Below are 21,137 nucleotides of genomic sequence, written 5' to 3' on the forward strand. Positions count from 1 at the left end.
TGCTTAGTATTGTTTTTGCTATTCTGGGTCTTTTATTATTCCATATGAATTTCATGATTCTTTTATCGATTTCTACAAGATATGCTGTTGGGATTTTGATTGGCATTGCATTGAACTTATATAGGACTTTTGGTAATATCGCCATTTTGATGATGTTGGTTCTGCCTATCCATGAGCAGGGTATATTTTTCCATCTTCTAAGGTCTTCTTCTATGTCTTTCTTTAGGGTTCTGTAATTTTCATTGTATAAATCTTTCACCTCTTTTGTTAGGTTGATTCCCAAGTATTTTATTTTTTGGGGGGATATTGTGAATGGAGTAGTTGTCCTCATTTCCGTTTCAGAGGATTTGTCGCTGATATACAGGAAAGCCTTTGATTTATGCGTGTTGATCTTATATCCTGCCACTTTGCTGAATTCATTTATTAGCTCTAATAGCTTCTTTGTAGACCCTTTTGGGTCTGCTAGGTATAGAATCATATCATCTGCAAATAGTGATAATTTAAGTTCTTCTTTTCCTATTTTTATGCCTTTAATTTCTTTCGTCTGCCTAATTGCTCTGGCCAGTGTTTCGAGGACTATGTTGAACAGAAGTGGTGAGAGAGGGCATCCCTGTCTTGTACCAGATCTTAGAGGGAATGCCTTCAATTTTTCTCCATTCAGAATGATGCTGGCCTGTGGCTTATCATAGATTGCTTTTACAATGTTGAGGTATGATCCAGTTATCCCTAATTTTTCTAGAGTTTTGAACATAAAGGGATGCTGTACTTTGTCGAAAGCTTTTTCTGCATCTATCGAGATGATCATATGGTTCTTATTTTTAAGTCTATTGATGTGGTGGATAACATTTATTGATTTCCGTATATTGAACCAACCTTGCATACCAGGGATGAATCCTACTTGATCATGGTGTATAATTTTTTTGATATGTATTTGAATCCGATTCGCCAGAATTTTATTGAGGATTTTTGCATCAAGGTTCATTAGAGATATTGGTCTGTAGTTTTCTTTCTTTGAAGTGTCTTTGTCTGGTTTCGGAATCAGGGTGATGTTGGCCTCGTAGAACGAATTTGGAAGTTCTCCCTCCTTTTCTATTTCCTGAAATAGCTTGAAAAGTATTGGTGTTAGTTCCTCTTTAAAGGTTTTGTAAAACTCTGCTGTATACCCATCCGGTCCTGGGCTTTTCTTAGTTGGTAGTCTTTTGATGGTTTCTTCTATTTCCTCTATTGTTATTGGTCTGTTTAGGTTGTCTACGTCTTCCTGACTCAGTCTTGGCAGATCATAAGACTTAAGGAATTTATCTATGCCTTCACTATCTTCTATTTTATTGGAGTATAAGGATTCAAAATAATTTCTGATTATCATCTGTATTTCTGAAGTGTCTGTTGTGATATTGCCTTTTTCATCCCGTATGCTAGTAATTTGGGTTCTCTCTCTTCTTCTCTTCGTTAGCATGGCTAAGGGTCTGTCAATTTTATTTATTTTTTCAAAAAACCAACTTTTAGTTTTGTCGATTTTTTCAATTGTTTCTTTTGTTTCAATTTCATTAATTTCAGCTCTGATTTTAATTATTTCTTGCCTTCTACTTCTTTTGCTGTTGTTTTGCTCTTCTTTTTCTAGGATTTTGAGATGAAGTATGAGATCATTTATTTGTTGGTTTTTTCTTTTTTTGAGGAATGAACTCCAAGCAATGAATTTTCCTCTTAGAACTGCTTTCAATGTGTCCCATAGATTCCGATAAGTTGTGTCTGTGTTTTCATTTGACTCTAGGAATTTTTTAATTTCCTCCTTAATGTCTTCTAGAACCCATTGATCATTAAGCAACCTATTGTTCATTCTCCAGGTGATGCTTGATTTTTCCTTCCTTCTTTTATCATTGATTTTCAGTTTCATTCCATTATGATCAGATAAGATGCATGGTATTATCTCCACCCCTTTATATTGTCTAAGAGTTGCCCTGTGACATAATATATGGTCTATTTTTGAGAAGGTTCCATGTGCTGCTGAGAAAAAAGTGTAATTACTTGATGTTGGGTGGTATAGTCTATATATGTCAATTAAGTCTAGGTTATTAATTATGTTATTGAGTTCTATAGTTTCCTTATTTAACTTTTGTTTGGAAGATCTGTCCAGTGGTGAGAGAGGTGTATTAAAGTCTCCCATGATTATTGTATGGTGGTCTATTAGACTCTTGAACTTGAGAAGCGTTTGCTTGATGAACATAGCAGCACCGTTGTTTGGGGCATATATATTTATGATTGTTATGTCTTGTTGGTGTATGGTTCCCTTGAGCAGTATGAAGTGTCCTTCTTTATCCCTTTTGATTAACTTTGGCTTGAAATCTATTTTATTAGATATGAGTATGGACACTCCTGCTTGTTTCCGCAGTCCATATGAGTGGTATGATTTTTCCCACCCTTTCACCTTCAGTCTATGAATATCTTTTCCTATCAGATGCGTCTCCTGTAGGCGGCATATTGTTGGGTCTTGTTTTGTGATCCATTCTGCTAGCCTGTGTCTCTTAATTGGTGAGTTTAAGCCATTAACATTTAAGGTTATTATTGAGATATGATTTGTTCTTCCAGCCATATTTGTTTATTGATGTTACTAAACCTGGTTTGTTATCCTCTTTGACTACTTTCCCCCCTTTACTGTCCTACCTCCCATTGTTGGTTTTCAATGTTATTTTCCATTTCTTCTTCCTGTAATGTTTTGCCAAGGATTTTTTGAAGAGATGGTTTTCTAGCTGCGAATTCTTTTAACTTTTGTTTATCATGGAAGGTTTTAAATTCATCTTCTATCCTGAAGCTTAATTTCGCCGGATACACGATTCTTGGTTGGAACCCATTTTCTTTCAGTGTTTGAAATATGTTATTCCAGGATCTTCTAGCTTTCAGAGTCTGTGTCGAGAGATCAGCTGTTATCCTGATTGGTTTACCCCTAAATGTAATCTGCTTTCTTTCTCTTGCAGCTTTTAAAATTCTCTCCTTATTCTGTATGTTGGACATCTTCATTATAATGTGTCTAGGTGTGGATCTCTTATGATTTTGCACCATCGGTGTCCTGTAGGCTTCTAGGATTTGGGATTCTGTCACATTCTTCATGTCTGGGAAGTTTTCTTGTATTATTTCACTGAATAGATTGCTTAATCCTTTGGTTTGGAGCTCTGTGCCTTCCTGTATCCCAATGACTCTTAAGTTTGGTCTTTTGATATTATCCCATAGCTCTTGAATGTTCTGCTCATGGTTTCTTAGTAGACTTGCTGAGCTATCTATGTTCTTTTCAAGTTGAAATACTCTGTCTTCATTGTCTGATGTTCTATCTTCTAAGTGATCCACTCTGCTGGTAGTATTCTCAATTGAGTTTTTAAGTTGGTTTATTGTTTCCTGCATTTCTAGTATTTCTATTTGTTTGTTTTTTATTACCTCTATCTCCCTGTGAAATTGATCTTTTACTTCCTGGATTTGTTTGTCAATGTGATCTTTCATTGTCTGATTTTGCTGTCTCATGTCTTCCTTGAGACTCCAGATCATCTGAAGCATATATATTCTGAACTCTTTATCTGATATTCCATCTGTTGCAGCTATTACCTCTTCTAAAGTTGAGTTGACCTGCATTGCTTGTGATCCTTTCTTTCCTTGTCTTTTCATACTGCATGCGCTTCTTTCTGCTTGGTGCAACTGTTGTGTTTTTGAAATTTACTAGCCTGAAATCACCTCTTCCGTAACTGAATGAGCTGTGATCAGTAGAACATGGGGATGATTACATCATCTCTTTGAAATGGCGGCTGTTGTCCTCCTCTGTGGTCCGACCAGTGTCTGGAACCAAACTGGACCACTTCTCTCCTCTGTCTCAAAGCTGAAACTCCGCCCTAAGCGCTGCCAAAGTCCTAGCGCCAAACCGCTAGAGGCCGTTCACAGACTCAGCCCTGCAGGGCCCAGATCAGCTGCCGCCGTGACCGGCAGGATTGTGTTCCTGATCCGAGTTGCTCCGAACCGGCTGGAGGGGGGTGGGGTGGTAGGAGTGTGGATCCTAGCGCTGAACCACCTGAGGCCAATCCCAGACTCAGCCCTGCAGGGCCCAGATCAGCCGCTGCCTTGACCGGCGGGATTGTGAACCTGATCCGCGTCGCTCCGAACCGGCTGGAGGGTGGTGGGGTGGTAGGAGTGTGGGTCCTAGCGCTGAACCGCCTGAGGCCGATCCCAGACTCAGTCCTGCAGGGCCCAGATCAGCCGCTGCCGTGACCAGCGGGATTGTGAACCTGATCCGAGTCGCTCCGAACCGGCTGGAGGGGGTGGGGTGGTAGGAGTGTGGATCCTAGCGCTGAACCACCTGAGGCCGATCCCAGACTCAGCCCTGCAGGGCCCAGATCAGCAAACGCCGTGACCGGCAGGATTGTGTTCCTGATCCGAGTTGCTCCGAACCGGCTGGAGGGGGGTGGGGTGGTAGGAGTGTGGGTCCTAGCGCTGAACCGCCTGAGGCCGATCCCAGACTCAGTCCTGCAGGGCCCAGATCAGCCGCTGCGGTGACCTTCGGGATTGTGACCCTGATCTGCGTCGCTCCGAACCGGCTGGAGGGGGGTGGGGTGGTAGGAGTGTGGGTCCTAGCGCTGAACCGCCTGAGGCCGATCCCAGACTCAGTCCTGCAGGGCCCAGATCAGCCGCTGCCGTGACCAGCGGGATTGTGAACCTGATCCGAGTCGCTCCGAACCGGCTGGAGGGGGTGGGGTGGTAGGAGTGTGGATCCTAGCGCTGAACCACCTGAGGCCGATCCCAGACTCAGCCCTGCAGGGCCCAGATCAGCAAACGCCGTGACCGGCAGGATTGTGTTCCTGATCCGAGTTGCTCCGAACCGGCTGGAGGGGGGTGGGGTGGTAGGAGTGTGGGTCCTAGCGCTGAACCGCCTGAGGCCGATCCCAGACTCAGCCCTGCAGGGCCCAGATCAGCCAACTCCGTGACCGGCAGGATTGTGTTCCTGATCCGAGTTGCTCCGAACCGGCTGGAGGGGGGTGGGGTGGTAGGAGTGTGGGTCCTAGCGCTGAACCGCCTGAGGCCGATCCCAGACTCAGTCCTGCAGGGCCCAGATCAGCTGCTGCCGTCACCGGCGGGATTGTGACCCTGATCCGCGTCGCTCCGAACCGGCTGGAGGGGGGTGGGGTGGTAGGAGTGTGGATCCTAGCGCTGAACCGCCTGAGGCCGATCCCAGACTCAGTCCTGCAGGGCCCAGATCAGCCGCCGCCTTGACTGGCAGGATTGTGTTCCTGATCCGGGTTGCTCCGAACCGGCTGGAGGGGGGTGGGGTGGTAGGAGTGTGGATCCTAGCGCTGAACCACCTGAGGCCAATCCCAGACTCAGCCCTGCAGGGCCCAGATCAGCCGCCGCTGTGACCGGCAGGATTGTGTTCCTGATCCGGGTTAGTCCGAACCGGCTGGAGGGGGGTGGGGTGGTAGGAGTGTGGGTCCTAGCGCTGAACCGTCTGAGGCCGATCCCAGACTCAGTCCTGCAGGGCCCAGATCAACCGCTGCCGTGACCGGCGGGATTGAGACCCTGATCCGCGTCGCTCCGAACCGGCTGGAGGGGGGTGGGGTGGTAGGAGTGTGGATCCTAGCGCTGAACCGCCTGAGGCCGATCCCAAACTCAGCCCTGCAGGGCCCAGATCAGCAAACGCCGTGACCGGCAGGATTGTGTTCCTGATCTGCGTTGCTCCGAACCGGCTGGAGGGGGGTGGGGTGGTAGGAGTGTGGGTCCTAGCGCTGAACCGCCTGAGGCCGATCCCAGACTCAGCCCTGCAGGGCCCAGATCAGCCAACTCCGTGACCGGCAGGATTGTGTTCCTGAACCGAGTTGCTCCGAACCGGCTGGAGGGGGGTGGGGTGGTAGGAGTGTGGATCCTAGCGCTGAACCACCTGAGGCCAATCCCAGACTCAGTCCTGCAGGGCCCAGATCAGCAAACGCCGTGACCAGCAGGATTGTGTTCCTGATCCGGGTTGCTCCGAACCAGCTGGAGAGGGGTGGGGTGGTAGGAGTGTGGATCCTAGCGCTGAACCGCCTGAGGCCGATCCCAAACTCAGCCCTGCAGGGCCCAGATCAGCAAACGCCGTGACCGGCAGGATTGTGTTCCTGATCTGAGTTGCTCCGAACCGGCTGGAGGGGGGTGGGGTGGTAGGAGTGTGGGTCCTAGCGCTGAACCACCTGAGGCCGATCCCAGACTCAGCCCTGCAGGGCCCAGATCAGCCAACTCCGTGACCGGCAGGATTGTGTTCCTGAACCGAGTTGCTCCGAACCGGCTGGAGGGGGGTGGGGTGGTAGGAGTGTGGGTCCTAGCGCTGAACCGCCTGAGGCCGATCCCAGACTCAGTCCTGCAGGGCCCAGATCAGCCGCTGCCGTGACCTTCGGGATTGTGACCCTGATCCGGGTTAGTCCGAACCGGCTGGAGGGGGGTGGGGTGGTAGGAGTGTGGGTCCTAGCGCTGAACCGCCTGAGGCCGATCCCAGACTCAGTCCTGCAGGGCCCAGATCAGCAAACGCCGTGACCAGCAGGATTGTGTTCCTGATCCGGGTTGCTCCGAACCAGCTGGAGAGGGGTGGGGTGGTAGGAGTGTGGATCCTAGCGCTGAACCACCTGAGGCTGATCCCAGGCTCAGCCCTGCAGGGCCCAGATCAGCAAACGCCGTGACCGGCAGGATTGTGTTCCTGATCCGGGTTGCTCCGAACCAGCTGGAGGGGGGTGGGGTGGTAGGAGTGTGGGTCCTAGCGCTGAACCGCCTGAGGCCGATCCCAGACTCAGTCCTGCAGGGCCCAGATCAGCCGCCGCCGTGACCGGCAGGAATCTGTCCCTGATCCGAGTTGCGGAGATTCAGTCGCCTGGGACAAACTGACCCCTCACACAGACTTACTAGTTATCGGCAGGTCTCCTTCCCGTGGAATATTGTTAGAAGATCTTCAGCAGGTCCCATGCAAGTGTATTTATGTGTCTCTCTGATCCTGTTACTGCGGAGGTATAGGAAATGCTGCTTGCTCGCCGGCCGCCATGTTGGATCTAGTTCTACCAATTCTGAGAAATGAATGTTGAAGTTCCCAAATATAATTGTGAAACTGTCTTTTTCTTCCTTTTAGTTCTGTCAGGTTTTGCTTCATGTACTTTGTTATACAAATAAAAGTCGGGTGCATACACATTAGGATTGCCATGTATTTTAGCAGACTGACCATTTTATCATTATGTAATGTTTCTGTCACTAATCATTTCCTTTGCTCCAAAGTCAGCTTTAGCTGATGTTAATATAGCTACTTTTGTTTTTTTTTTTTTAAAATTAATGCTTGAATGATATGCTTTCCTTCTTTCACTTTCTACCTACGTTTTTATCATTATATTTTTTGAGTGGGTTTCTTGTAGAAAGGAAATATTTGGATCATTTTTTAAAAATTTATTATGATTATGTGTTTTTAATTGGTATATTTAGACCTTTACATTTTAATATAATTGTTGATATTTCAGAGCTCAAGTTTGGCTTTTTATTTTTTGTTTTCTGATTGTTCCCTGTTTTTTTTTATTTTCCTTTTCATGCCATACTGTAGCAAGGCAAGATACATATTATAGAACACCATTTTGGTTTACCTATAGTGTTTTGAGTGTGTTTATGTAGTTTTTTTATATTGATTGCTCTAATTTCTTAATTTTCCTTTGTCTGAGAATGTTTTGATTACCCTTTAATCCTAAAGGTTATTCATGGATTATGTAGAATTTTTTGTTTATTTGTTTAACATATTTTTATTTATATGTTTTAGTTGTAAATGAACACAATACCTTTATTTTATTTATTTATTTTATGTGGTGCTGAGGATCGAACCCCGTGCCTCCCACGTGCTAGGCAAGTGCTCTACCACTTAAATACAACTGCAGCCCTAATTATGTAGAATTTTGAGTGGTCAGTTTTTGTTTTGTGGCACTTGAAAAATGTGCCACATACTATGGCCTCTATAATTTCAGATTATAAATTCACTATCACTCAATAATTGCTCCCCTATAATGTACTGTTCTTCTAGTTGCTTCTATTTTCTGTTTTTAGTTTCCAGAAATTTATGATGCACCTTGGGATTGACTTCTTTCAGTTTATCCTATAGAGACCACTTTGTGTGATTCACTTTGTGAATCTGTGGGCTTATTATACCTTTCATCTAATTTGGGAATTTGTTAGAAACTGTTTATTTTTCAGTTCCATGTTCTTTCTCCTCTGTCTGGAATTCTAATGACACAAATGTTAGGATTTTTATTGTAATCCTAAAGGTCTCTAAGGCTCTGTTTATTTTTTTCCCATTTTATTTTTTGTCTATTTAGATTTTGTAATATACTTATATCATAAGTATACTTAACATATACTTAAGTCTTCAAGTTCACTAATTCTTTTCCCTGTCATCTTTTTCTGTTACTGAGCCAACTCAGTGACTTTTGAATCTCTGTTATTGTATTTTTCAGTTTTATTCTGTATCCCCACTTATCCATGATTTCACTTCCCATGCCTTCAGTTAGTCACACAGTCAACCATGGTACAAAAATATCAAATGGAAAATTCCAGAAATAACAATTCATAAATTATTTTTGTTGTCCCACTCTGATCTGCCTCAAACATGAATCATCCTTTTGTCCAGCATATCTATACTGCATACACCATCCACGTGTTAGTCAAATAACTTTTATTATAGTATATAATTGTTCTACTTTATCATATCATATGAATTTAGAGGAAACACATTCAATCCACAATAGCACCTACTAATTTTCTTTCCTAATTCAAGTTGTGATTTTCTTGGTTCTTGGGAAGATGAATGAATTTCAATTATATCCTGGATATTTGGGGTATTAATTTGTGAGACTCTAGATCTTATTTAATCTTCTCTTTCAGTAGGTAGTCACCTGCTTGGGTTTAGTGTGATGGTTCTGGCTTACTTATGTGGGCTCTGGCTCCAATAACAATTTGATTTACAAGGCCTTCATAGTGCTCTTCTGGTCTGCTTCCTTTGTATGTTATACAGAGGCTAATCTAAAAACCTGGGCAGTGTTCCACACTATAGTTCAGTTCTCAGGTCTTTCTGTTAATTCTGGTCAGTTTCTTTTGCTCCTTCTCTCCAAAATCTTACCCTCACTCTCTAATCGGGATAGTAAAGTTCCTGCCACCACTGAATGTTGGATGCAGAAGTGTAAGCTCCTCCCTTGACCCCCAAATGATACCACCCCATGAGATAATCAAAGCACTGCCTGTCATTGATGCTTACCTGAAGGTAATAGTTCATGTTCCTCACTTACCCCACTGACTCTACTCCTAAGAGGGAAACAGAATGCTGCCTCACAATGCCTGTTGCCACCAGGATGGAGGTAGGTAGACTCCCCTGCACCCCTACTGATACCACCTGATAAGGGAAAAGTGAAGAGACATCTTGGTGCTGTCAAGCAGAGGACAGGCATCCTTTGCCTGGTCTTTACTGACACAACTCTAGCAGGATAAATTGTCTGCTACTCAAGGATAGAAAATCAGTATCCATATTTGGTCTCTGCTTAAACCATACCATCAAGAGAAGCAGACAGTAGCCATTGGGCAGAGAACAGAAGTTAAGACTCTACTCAGCTCCCACTGACACCACCTCGGTGGAAGCAGCAGAGTAACTTATTGCCACTGGGATGAAGTACAAGTTCAGGCTTCCACTTGGCTTCAGCTTGCTATACCAACATGCAAGAGGAGGTAGTACTCCCCACTCAATTTCTATTGGCACTGTGGTGGGTGTGGGTGTAGGTGTGAGAGAGAGAGAGAGAGAGTGTGTGTGTGTGTGTGTGTGTGTGTGTGTGAGAGAGAGAGAGAGAGAGAGAGAGAGAGAGAGAGAGAGAGAGAGAGAGAGAGAGAGATTTCCAACGTCTTTGGCTGAATTAGGACAGGTATCAGCAAAAAGGTTTTTATCCTGCTAGATTACCCTTTTTCTGGGCCTTTATCTAGAAAGAGCTGACTTTTCTTAGATCTTTTTAAAATCTGTACCTGCTACCATTTCCAGAATATAGGATTCTCCAGTGCCAAGTCTGGGATATCAAGGGAAAAATGAAAATCCAATTCACTGCCATGTCATTCCTTAAGCTCCTAATCTACCACCTTCTCACCATCTTATGGAGATTTTCTGTATTTGCTTTTAGTAATATGTCCAGGGTTTTTAGTTATCTTTTAGAGGGAGGAATAGGGAAAAATAAATCTTCTACTTCTTTCCCAAAATCAAAAGCTTAAGGGGCTGGGGTATAGCTCAAGTGGTAGAACATTTGCCTAGCATGTGTAAGGCTACACTACATAAAAATAAATAAAATAAAGGTATTGTGTCCATCTACAACTAAAAAAAAATTTTCAATTAAAAAAAAAAAAAGAACATCAGCTGGGTGTGTTGGCACACACCTGTAATCCTCGTGACTTGGAGGCTAAGGCAGGAGGATTGTGAGTTCAAGGCCTGCCTTGGCAATTTAGCAAAGCCCTGGCAACTTAGTGAGATCCCATCTTAAAAGAAAAAAGGGTGGGGTGGGGCATGGCACTGGAATAAAGCGCCCCTGGGTTAAATCCCCAGGACTCCCCGCCCCCCCCACCCCCACCCCCCGCAAAAAAGACAAAGTATCAAGCAATATATATGGTAATAGAAGGATAAATGGACAAAATTCAATACTTACTACTAACAATCCAAACCTGTAAGACAGAGCTTTTCTGAAACAAGGAACTCTTCACCTAAACCAACTATTTCCCACTGCTAGAATGAAACTGATACCCTATCCCCCAAAATCAAATTCATACAAATACAAAATTGTGGATATGGCCTATAACTATCTGTCAATATTGTCTTTATTAACAGCAAAAGTGCCATCCTGTACTTAAAGATACCACAAAGAATGGGTTTAAAAGTTAATAAGCTAAAAGTATGAAGACATCTGTAGCCAGGAGCTTTCTTCAAAACTCCTGTACCTATTTCAAGTCAAGACAGGTTTCTACTGAATATGTAAAGAAATTATTTGTCAGTCCCAGAGCCAATATTAACAAACATCACGTTACAGTGAGTTGAGTCAGTCCAAGCAGGCTCTAAATGAAAGCAGGAGGACCCCAGAACCCAGCAAACTCAATGAAGGAGCTAACAACTTAGGCTCCAGAGACGTAAGGAAAGAGTGTGACAGTCATAGCTCAGAAGTGGGCAACTGGGCTGGGGATGTGGCTCAAGCGGTAGCGCGCTCGCCTGGCATGCGTGCGGCCCGGGTTTGATCCTCAGCACCACATACCAACAAAGATGTTGTGTCCGCCGAGAACTAAAAAATAAATATTAAAAATCTCTCTCTCTCTCTCTCTCTCTCTCTCTCTCTCTCTCTCTCTCTCTCTCCTCTCTCACTCTCTCTTAAAAAAAAAAAAAAAAAATTAAAAAAAAAAAAAAAAAAGAAGTGGGCAACTTATTCAAATTGGCAGGTACTGAGATGTTGCATTTGGGTGCTGTTATTGGGATCCCACTGCAAGGGGGAAAGTTTTTATTGCGAAAACCATAGCAGAAAACTTTCAAATCATTTTTTGTTTTCACACTTTTCAAATCTTTGCATAACTATTAATATTTTACTATAGAAACTGAATTATAAAAGGAAAATGCCATTACCAGAGGAAAGAAAATCCAATTGCTCTCACCAAGAGAGGTGAAAAAAGTGAAAGGGGTTAAGGGGTCTTCCACCCACATAGAAGACAAAGAACCAAGAAAGTGATTTTTATGTTCCCATCAGCTCTGTATGGTGGCCCTAGTGAAGGAGCGATGCAGGGGAAGGAGCCAAAGTCACTACCATAGGTACCTAGGCACACATACTCTTCTCAACTGGCCTCACCAGCACCAGGTAGCAGATTTTTTTTTCTGGCCCCCACTCCCACACCAGCTAATACATCTGTGGTAGGACAGAATGTCGAGCATCACTTTCCTTCACCCTCTGCTGCCACTGCCACCACCCTGCTCTTCACCTTCCCACACCATATGCACTATCCATGCAGGACACGTGACTTGGGTAAGATGAGTAAAGACATGGAGACTTGGCCTGCAAACGAACACATCTTAAACAGGTTAGTATCAACCCACCCACAAAGGTTTTTCTGTCTCAGAAATACTTAGTTTTAAAGGATCGATTCGAAGGACCTTGTACATTAATGTACAAGTTGCCAAGGGTTTAGGGGAGAGAGCAGAGAGGTAGACAAAAGAAAAAGAGACTGTGAGGAGGAAAAGAAGGAGGGAAAACTTTGAGCAGTCTTCAAAGTAGCCAGAAGAGATTTTTTCAAGAATTAACAGGTTTCTGCAGTGTGAAGTTTCCTCATAAAACTAGGAATAGAATCACCATTTGACCCAGTTATCCCAAAATCAACATACTACAGTGAAGCAGCCACACCAATGTTTATTACAGCTCAATTCACAATATCTAAGCTATGGAGCCAACCCAGGTGTCCTTCAGCAGAAAAAGTGGATAAATAAAACGTGAGCTGGGCACGGTAGCACACGCCTGTAATCCCAGCAGCTTGGGAGGCTAAGACAGGAGGATCTCAAGTTCAAAGCCAGCCTCAGCAAAAGCAGGTAACTCAGTGGGACCTTGTCTCTAAATAAAAAGGGCTGGGGTTGTGGCTCAGTGGTTAAGTGTCCCTGAGTTGGAAGGAAGGAAGGAAGGAAGGAAGGAAGGAAGGAAGGAAGGAAGGAAGGAAGGAAGGAAGGAAGGAAATGTGGTATATATACATAATGGAGTATTGCTTAGCAATTAAGAAAATGACTTTATGACATTTGCCAATAAATGGATGGATCTGGAGACTATCATGCTAAGTGAAAAAAGCCAGTCCTCAAAAGCCAAAAGTCAAATGTATTCACTGATATGTGGAAGCTAACCCAAAATAAGGGAGGAAAGTGAAGAACAGAAATTCAGTAGATTAGACAATGAGGAATGAAGGGAAGAGCAGTGGAATAAATCAGACATAGTTTTTATATATGTATACATGAGAGTGAATCCCATCATCATGTATATCCACAAGAATGTGGTCCTCATTAGAATAAGACATATTCCATCCTTGTATAACTATATCAAAATGGAGTCTGTCAAGTACATCTAAAAAGAACCAATAGAAATAAAATTAAATAAAGATGATTTGCAGTGGGATAAAAAGAATTAACAGATTTCTACTGGAAATGTAAATAAATTATTTGTGACACTCCCTTATGATCCTTCTAAAAGCAATTCTGTCTCTTCTCATTCCTTTAGCTTGTAGAGAAAAATAATAATAATAATTATTATTATTGGCACTTTATCACTGAGTTACATCACCAGCCCTTTGTATTTTGAGAATGTCTCACTAAGTTGCTTACGATCTAAGTTGCTGAGGCTGGCCTCAAATTTGTGATCTTCCTGCCTCAGCTTCCTGAGTCACTAGGCTTATAGGCATGTGTCACCACAACCAGACCTTGTAGAGAATTTTAGAGCTGGGGGAAACTTCAGTTATCCTGGACTGAGTCACATGTTTTATATTTAAGGAACCTGAGGCCTGAAAAAAAATACATTAGCTACATTATATATTCAAAGGACAAAGACAAAAATCCAGACTTCTCCCTTCCATGTTTCAGCTCTTCTGTTCTTTTGGAACACATTTGTGTCGAATCCCAACGCAAGGGAAGGGTTCTGGGTTGTAATCTCCTTTCACCGGACTCATGCCTATGACAATGGAGAATATGGACACCTCTGCTCTGTGCAACAATTTCTCCAAACATGTTGTAGAAAGTTGGATCCTAAACTAACTAGACTGAAATGCTCCCAGCACTGTTTTTGGTTTTGGTCTGTTTTTATTTTATTTATTTATATATATATTTGTATTTTTTTATTAGTTGCGCATGACAATACAATGATCTTGACATATCATACATTTGAGTCAAATGGGGTATAATTTCTCATTTTTCCAAGTGAACAGGTTGTAGAATCACATTGGTTATACAGACACGTATATACATACAGTAATACTAGTGTTTATTTTATTCTGCTGCCCTTCCTGTTCCCCCTTCCCCACCCCTCCCCTCACTTCTCTCTACCCAGTCTAATGTGACACATTTCTTTTTTTTTCCCTCACATCATCATACATGTATTTTGTATAATGATGAGGGTCTCTTTCCATCTTCCGTGCAATTACCTTTCTCCCTCCCATTCCCTCCCACCTCTCTTCACTATTTAGTGGTAATCTTCTTCTCATGCTCTTCCTCCCTACCCCATTTCGAGTCACCCCCCCCCCTTATATCAGAGAAGACATTCAGCATTTGTTTTTTAGGGACTGGCTAACTTCACTTAGTATAATCTGCTCTAATGCCATCCATTTCCCTGCAAATGTCATGATCTTGCTATTTTTTAGTGTTGCACAATATTCCATTGTGTATAAATGACACATTTTCTTATCCATTCATCTATTAAAGGGCATCTAGGTTGGTTCCACAGTCTAGCTATTGTGAATTATACTGCTATAAACATTGATGTGGCTGTGTCCCTGTAGTATGCTCTTTTTAGGTCTTTTGGATATAGTCTGAGAAGGGGAATATCTGGGTCAAATGGTGGTTCCATTCCCAGCTTTCCAAGGAATCTGTTTTTGTTTTAAATAATGAGTTTCTTATTTGTCATTAACAGTTTTTTGGTGTTTTTTTTTTTTTTTTGGTAGTAGGGTTGAACTCAGGGGCACTCAGCCACTGAGCCACATCCCCAGCCCTATTTTGTGTTTCATTTAGAGAAAGGGTCTCACTATATTGCTTAGGGCCTCACTTTTGCTGAGGCTGTCTCTGAACTCAGGATTTTCTTTTCTCAGCCTCCTGAGTCAATGGGATTACAGGGGTGTGCCACCATGCCTGGTGCTCTTCCTATTATTTTTACAACATGATTATTCCGTGTTTAGTGCAAAAACTTTAGAAAACATGTTTCTCTCCTGTGCAAAAACTCAAGGCAATGCTGCAGGCTTACACACTAACTGAAAAGAAGATCACATACCTTTGAACTCTCCACCTCTGCTCCCTCCTTGAATTTGGCCAGGGCACTCTTGAGGTCCTGAGACGTATAGGTATTAGTGTTGATGTCCAATCTGTCCAAAGAGAAGATGAGAGTCAGGAGAAAGGTACCACATTCCCCAAGAAAGAAAAAGCTCCTAGCTGTCTGGGCACTCCAAGGTTATTTAGGCCAAGCCAATATTTAGTATATTCTTATACCTTTGCCTTCAGACAGCCAGAAGCCCAAGAGGGTGACTTTCCTTGAGACTAGAGGAGGAAACACACAGCTAAAGACGTCGTTATTTCTTGAAGACAGAGGAAAAGGCACAGGGCAGAGAGAAGCCCACCTTTGACAAAGAGGTTACAGCTGGTAGGCAGAAATGATCCTAGAATGTCTATGATGCTGCTCTCTGAGCTCAGGCCACAGCAGGGCCTCGTGGCAGGCAGAGGATACAGAGAAAGGGAAGGAGGGCAACAGGGACCCAAGTTCCTCAGAGTATGCTGACTTTAACTGACAAGGCAGTTTTATTTTACAAAAATGTTTAGATAGATTCACACCTTAAAAATAACCTTTGAGGCCAGGCATGGTGGCGTACGCCTGTAATCCCAGCAGCTCTGGAGGCTGAGACAGGTGGATTTCAGGTTCAAAGCCAGCCTCAGCAACGGTGAGGCGCTAAGCAACTCAGTGAGACCTCATCTCTAAATAAAATACAAAATAGGGCTGGGGATGTGACTCAGTGGTTGAGTGCCCCTGAGTTCAATCCCTAGTACCACCCCCCAAAAAAAGAATAATCTTTGAGTCATGAGGAAAAGCAGGAGGTATGTATTAATCTCATAGAGGAATGGATTTGAGATACTGATGAGTAGAAGAATCAAGGTCGGCCACTTTCCATAGCCTGCCTTCAAGGGGAGAGAATAATCTCAACATGGCAGCAATCTCAATATTTTAAGAGACTAGAGTAGTATCCTAACAAAGACCCCTGGAGTTGATCTAAGCCACAACCATTTACCTTGATTGGAGAGAAGGCATCAGTGGGAGGAATGGGGAAAGGTTTCACCACCAGCACTCAAGTCAGTTAACAATGGTAATGTGGACAAATGGAAGTGTACATATGGAATGTGCTTGGACATGTCTGGCTATGGCTTGGTTAAGGATAACCCTGCAGATTTCAGAGTGGGGGAGGAAAGGGTTGCTCTCCTATTCTACTTCAAGGGCACAGCAAGTCAGTCTCATAGTCCAAAATCCTAACAGTTCTCAGCTTTCAAGAAAAGGACATGTACTCGGTCAAAGCTCTGCTCATTCAGTTTTGCTTTTGTTTTTAATATTTTTTAGTTGTCAATGGACCTTTATTTTATTTATTTATATGCAGTGCTGAGGTTAGAACCCAGTGCCTCACACATGCTAGGCAAGCACTCTACCACTGATCCACAACTCTAGCCCCTCATTCAGTTTCTGATTCATCCTAAAGACTCTTTAGGTTCTGAGAAAAACTTGTTCTCTAAACCTCAGTCCTTCTAATCTCATTAATTATAGTTAATCACTCCTATTTATTGAATACTTTACTGTGGGTCAGTAGTTTGTTAGTTAAAAAGTAGTATTTCATTCAAACAGCATAACCTCACAAAGAAGGTAAGAGAATCCCGAATCCCTCTCTCCACAGAGCAACATCCACTGTCAACTGTATGAGGATACCACTGTCCTACCCCACTCCCTACCAGGAGCTAAGGATTCAGGAGCCACAGCTTGAACAGATTATCTCTTCTGCCTCTTCCAAGATTTGGTCAGAACTAATCCTATCTTGCCTTGTATCTCTGCTGCCTTTAGTGCCCCTCTCCCAGGCCATGCATTATCTCTATCCTCAGACATACAAAGCTCATCCCCAACTACATACATTCACACACTACTGCATCATTACTCTCACTTCATTCTTCACTGAGAAAAATGAAAGTTATCAAAAATTTCCTCATCTTTCCATCATCAGCTCTGCAAACCAACATGCACCTAGATCTATGCTCTCTACTATCCTTAAATTACAATGGATGACAGCGTCCCTGCACCTATTAAACATGTTTTAGATCCCATGTGCCTTCACAAGAGGTTTAACCCTTATGACTATCAGCAATTTCACCCCTCAACTGGATTATTCTCATCAGCATACAGCACTCCTTGACCCGCATAATCTCTTCATATCTTCATGCCATTTCCCTATTCTTATAGGGAAAACCTTAATGAACACATTGTCTATACTCACTATCCCTATCTTCCTGATTTGTATTTACATTGCTATTTGCTCTGACCTGGATTCTGTCTCCACCACACCACTAACACTGTTCATCAAAATTACTAATAATTGGGGCTGGGATTGTGGCTCAGTGGTAGAGTGCTCGCCTAGCACAGGCGGGACTTGGGTTTGATCCTCAGCACCACATAAAAATAAAATAAAAATAAAAGATGTTGTGTCCACTGAAAACTAAAAATAAATATTAAAAAATTCTCTCTCTCTCTAAAAAAAAATTACCAATAATCGATAACCAATCCAATGGTCCTTTCACTAACTTCACGTTCCTCAACCACTCAGCAGCATTTGCACAGTGCATCTTTCCCTTCTTAAAGCATTCTTCTTTCCTGGCTTCTCTTACCCCACTCTCCTTGTTCCTTACTCTTTTCTCCAACTCTTCTTATTGTTCCTCTTCTCTCTACCTAAATCCTACATACGGGAATGCCCCAGAGTTCAGTCTTGAACAATGTTCTCTGCTTCATCTCCAACATGAGATTTTAAATACTGATTTATCAGTAATGCCAATACATCTTTGACCTGAACTTCTCCCCTCTCACAACTGATGTATCTTGGGTCTCAGATGTTTAACAAATACCTCAAATTTACTGAATCTAAAACATAGTTCTTGATTCTTTCCCTCTTTCAACTTTTCTATTTCAATAAATAGCACCTCCAAGCACCCAGTTGCTCAAACCCCCAAATGAAACTTTATTTTGAATATTCTGAATTTACTTCCTTCCTTCCCTCAACCTCTACATCTAAATCACAAGCAAGTCCTGTTGGCTTCACCTCCAAATTAAATCTCCAAGCTCGCCCACTCTCCATTAAGATACCTTAGGCTAAGCATCATTATGCCTTGTCTGATTTACTGAAATAGTGTCCTCATTGTCTCTGTGCTTCTTCTTTTCTCCACCTACAATCTCTTCTCCAGACACAAAGTAACTAGGGTTATCCTGCTAAATAATACCACATTAAATCACTCTCATGTCTAAAATCATCCATTGTTTTCTACTACCATTAAAGGTGAATGAAGAATACTCAAATGTTCCTCAACACTCCAAGATCTGGGTGCTGGGGTTGTAGTGCAGCGGTAGAGTGCTCACCTAGCACGCGTGAGGCCCTGGGTTCAATCCTCACCACCACATAAAAACAAATAAATAAAATAAAGATGTTGTGTTCAACTAAAAATTAAATATTATTTTTTTAAAAAACTCAAGATCTGGCTCCCACATCCCTCTCATTCTCATTTCCTAGTAGTTTCCTTTCTTCTACATCATTTTCCTTTTTCTCCAATTTGATAATGCCTTCTCCTTGACAAAGCCAGAATCATTCTTATTGTTCCATGTTCTTGAAGTGTTCTGACCCCTAAACTTATAAACTTAACCCTCTGCAGGGATAAATCCTCCTCATCCTTTGTATCTCAGTTCAAATAGCTTGATGAGGGCTTTTCAACCTTCCTGTCTAAAGTGCTCTCCCCCAGGAACTCATCACCTTCTCCATTTCTTCCCTAGCACTTTTTTTTTCTTTTTTCAATCTCTAATTATCTTACTTGTGTGTGTATTTACCTGGGTTTTTTGCCTGCCAGTTTCCATAAGGCTGGCATCTTGTCTGTTTTGTGACTACCACATCCCCAATGATGGGTCCACAGGTACACCGTAGGTCTTTTGTGAAAAGAATGAAGGAAGGAAATAAATAGCTCTGTCTTTGGCCCACCCCTTTAACCACGATACCATACTGTCCATGACATATAGTTAACCCAAGATAGTACAACATGAATGTAGTTTGTCCCTCAGCCCTCTAACACAGGAGGAAGATTCAAAGAAGTTATTTTTCCAGGGCAAGAAGATATTCTATAAAGATATTAGCAGGAATATGTACAAAAACCAGCTTAAAGTATAAAAAGCAATAGGAGCCAAATATGCACAGAAGTCAGGCAGGACCAAGAGAATCCAGAGTCTCTCCAGGCCTTACAGCCCACAGGCATCATAGTGCAGATGCAATGAATTAGGCTTAACAGACCTCCCTATCTCCCTCCAATCCAGTAGTGCTGAACAAGTCCATCTACCTCCAGGCCAATCGTGCTTAACTCTGTGGGTTTACCAACATCAATCTGATGGAAACTTCTCCAAAACAGAACAAGCAGGTAAGCAAAATACTATACCAATTCAGGATACTGGCCTCCACCTCTGAGCCTCTGTTCCTGTCCCAGTGTTCAAGAGCCAGGAAGACACTATGAAGTGGAACTGGAAGAACACAGGATCAGACTCATCCAGAAGGAAGAAGTCATCACCACATGCAACAGAGTCACTGAACGCACAGCACCAAACGTCCACAACCACACTACCTTGTCAATGCCTTTGGGCTTCTGTTCAGACAGGTCTGCCACTGGCTATAACTGTTGAGAAGAAAGAGGAAATATCCAGCATATCCTGAAGGTCATTCTAGGGCAGAGCCTTCAGAAACATTCCAAAGGAGAAAAATTAAGAGGTAGAAATGGGAATAAATATTTCTCTCTTATGCTGTGTCTCTATGGATCACATGGATGGCTGTGCTTTCTCCTCATCCACTTTTTTTTTTTTTTTTTTTTTTGTAAGTACTGGGAATGGGGACTGGAGTTGTGGCTCAGTGGTAGAGTGCTTGCATAGCACACGTGAGGCACTGGGTTCAATCAATCCACATAAAAATAAAGGTGTTGTGCCCACCTACAACAAAAAAATTTTTTAAAAAGAAGGTACTGGGATTGAACCCAAGGGTACTCTACCAGCACTCTACCACTGAGCTACATCTCAGCCATTTTTTAATTTTGAAACAGTTCTCCCTAAATTGTCCAGTCTGGCCTTGCTTTGGCGATCTTCCTGCCTTAGCTTCCCAAGCAGCTGGGATTATAGGCATGCACCCACCATTCCACCCAGCTGTGCTTTCTAGTCTAAAAAAAATGGACAACAGATAAAGCAACCAGTGTCCATACTGATGATCTACGGTCAGGTAGTGGAAAAGTAACTTCCCATGGCAGAAAAATCAACAAATAAAAAGCTCCATATGCATCAAGTTCCAAACTCAATATAATTAAACCAAGGAAAAAATAAGAAAATAAGAAAAAAAACCCACTTATATTAGATGTGAGAAAAGACTTCCTTAAAAGTACTATTAGATGTTGAAATATGTGTGTGTAGGGAATGAAGAAAGGTTGGTAGGGACCTCAATAATATTTGATTATTTTTATACAGTTGTGAGAAAGAAGTAATTGTATGACCAGTGGTGACCTGGGTCACTCCAGGTGTTATGATTTAGATGAGGTTTCCATAAGGCTGGCATCTTGTCTGATTTGTGACTACCACATCCCAATGATGGGTGTGTGAGAGAAAATAAAAGCTCATGTGTGAGAAAATAAAGGTATGTCCAGATATAAATGATTAGATTATGAAAACTATGACTTAACCAGAGGATTAATCCATTTGTTGGATTAATAATCTGAATGGATTACTGGGTATTAACTATAGGCATGTAGGATATGGCTAGAGAAAGGAAGTAGTCACTGAGGGTATGCCTTGGGGATTATATTACCCCTGGCTCCTTGCACTTAAAAAGTGCTGACTAAAACATTCTTCTAATTTGTTCTTATCAGAACAAACTTAGTCACAAAACTGACCAAAACACCGGGACCCTGTTTCCTGGTTGTCAAGAATTGAACTGCTTTCCTCCACCACACCCTTCCACCATGATGTTTTGCCTCACTTCTGGCCCAGAGCTATGAAGTCAGCAGACCATGGACTGAAAGTATGAAATCATGAGCCAAAATAAACTTTTTCTCCTTGTTATTGTTTAGATGTGATGTCCCC

General features: G+C 42.6%; 1 protein-coding gene and 1 long non-coding RNA gene across 4 annotated transcripts in view; one reads left to right on the top strand and one right to left on the bottom strand.

The window, feature by feature from the left end:
• The window catches only part of Sil1 (SIL1 nucleotide exchange factor), a 253,723-nt gene that overhangs the window by 83,388 nt on the left and 149,198 nt on the right, over positions 1-21,137 (bottom strand). For all 3 annotated transcript variants that reach the window (XM_026401280.2, XM_077800745.1, XM_077800749.1), the window contains one exon: positions 15,024-15,114. In XM_026401280.2, coding sequence (XP_026257065.1) covers positions 15,024-15,114 — 91 coding nt within the window. The remainder of the gene's footprint in view (positions 1-15,023; positions 15,115-21,137) is intronic.
• The window catches only part of LOC113191506 (uncharacterized), a 283,383-nt gene that overhangs the window by 48,903 nt on the left and 213,343 nt on the right, over positions 1-21,137 (top strand). The gene's annotated exons all lie outside the window — the stretch shown is intronic.

Source organism: Urocitellus parryii, chromosome 1 (assembly GCF_045843805.1).
Source record: "Urocitellus parryii isolate mUroPar1 chromosome 1, mUroPar1.hap1, whole genome shotgun sequence".
In the NCBI taxonomy this organism is placed as follows: Eukaryota; Metazoa; Chordata; class Mammalia; order Rodentia; family Sciuridae; genus Urocitellus; species Urocitellus parryii.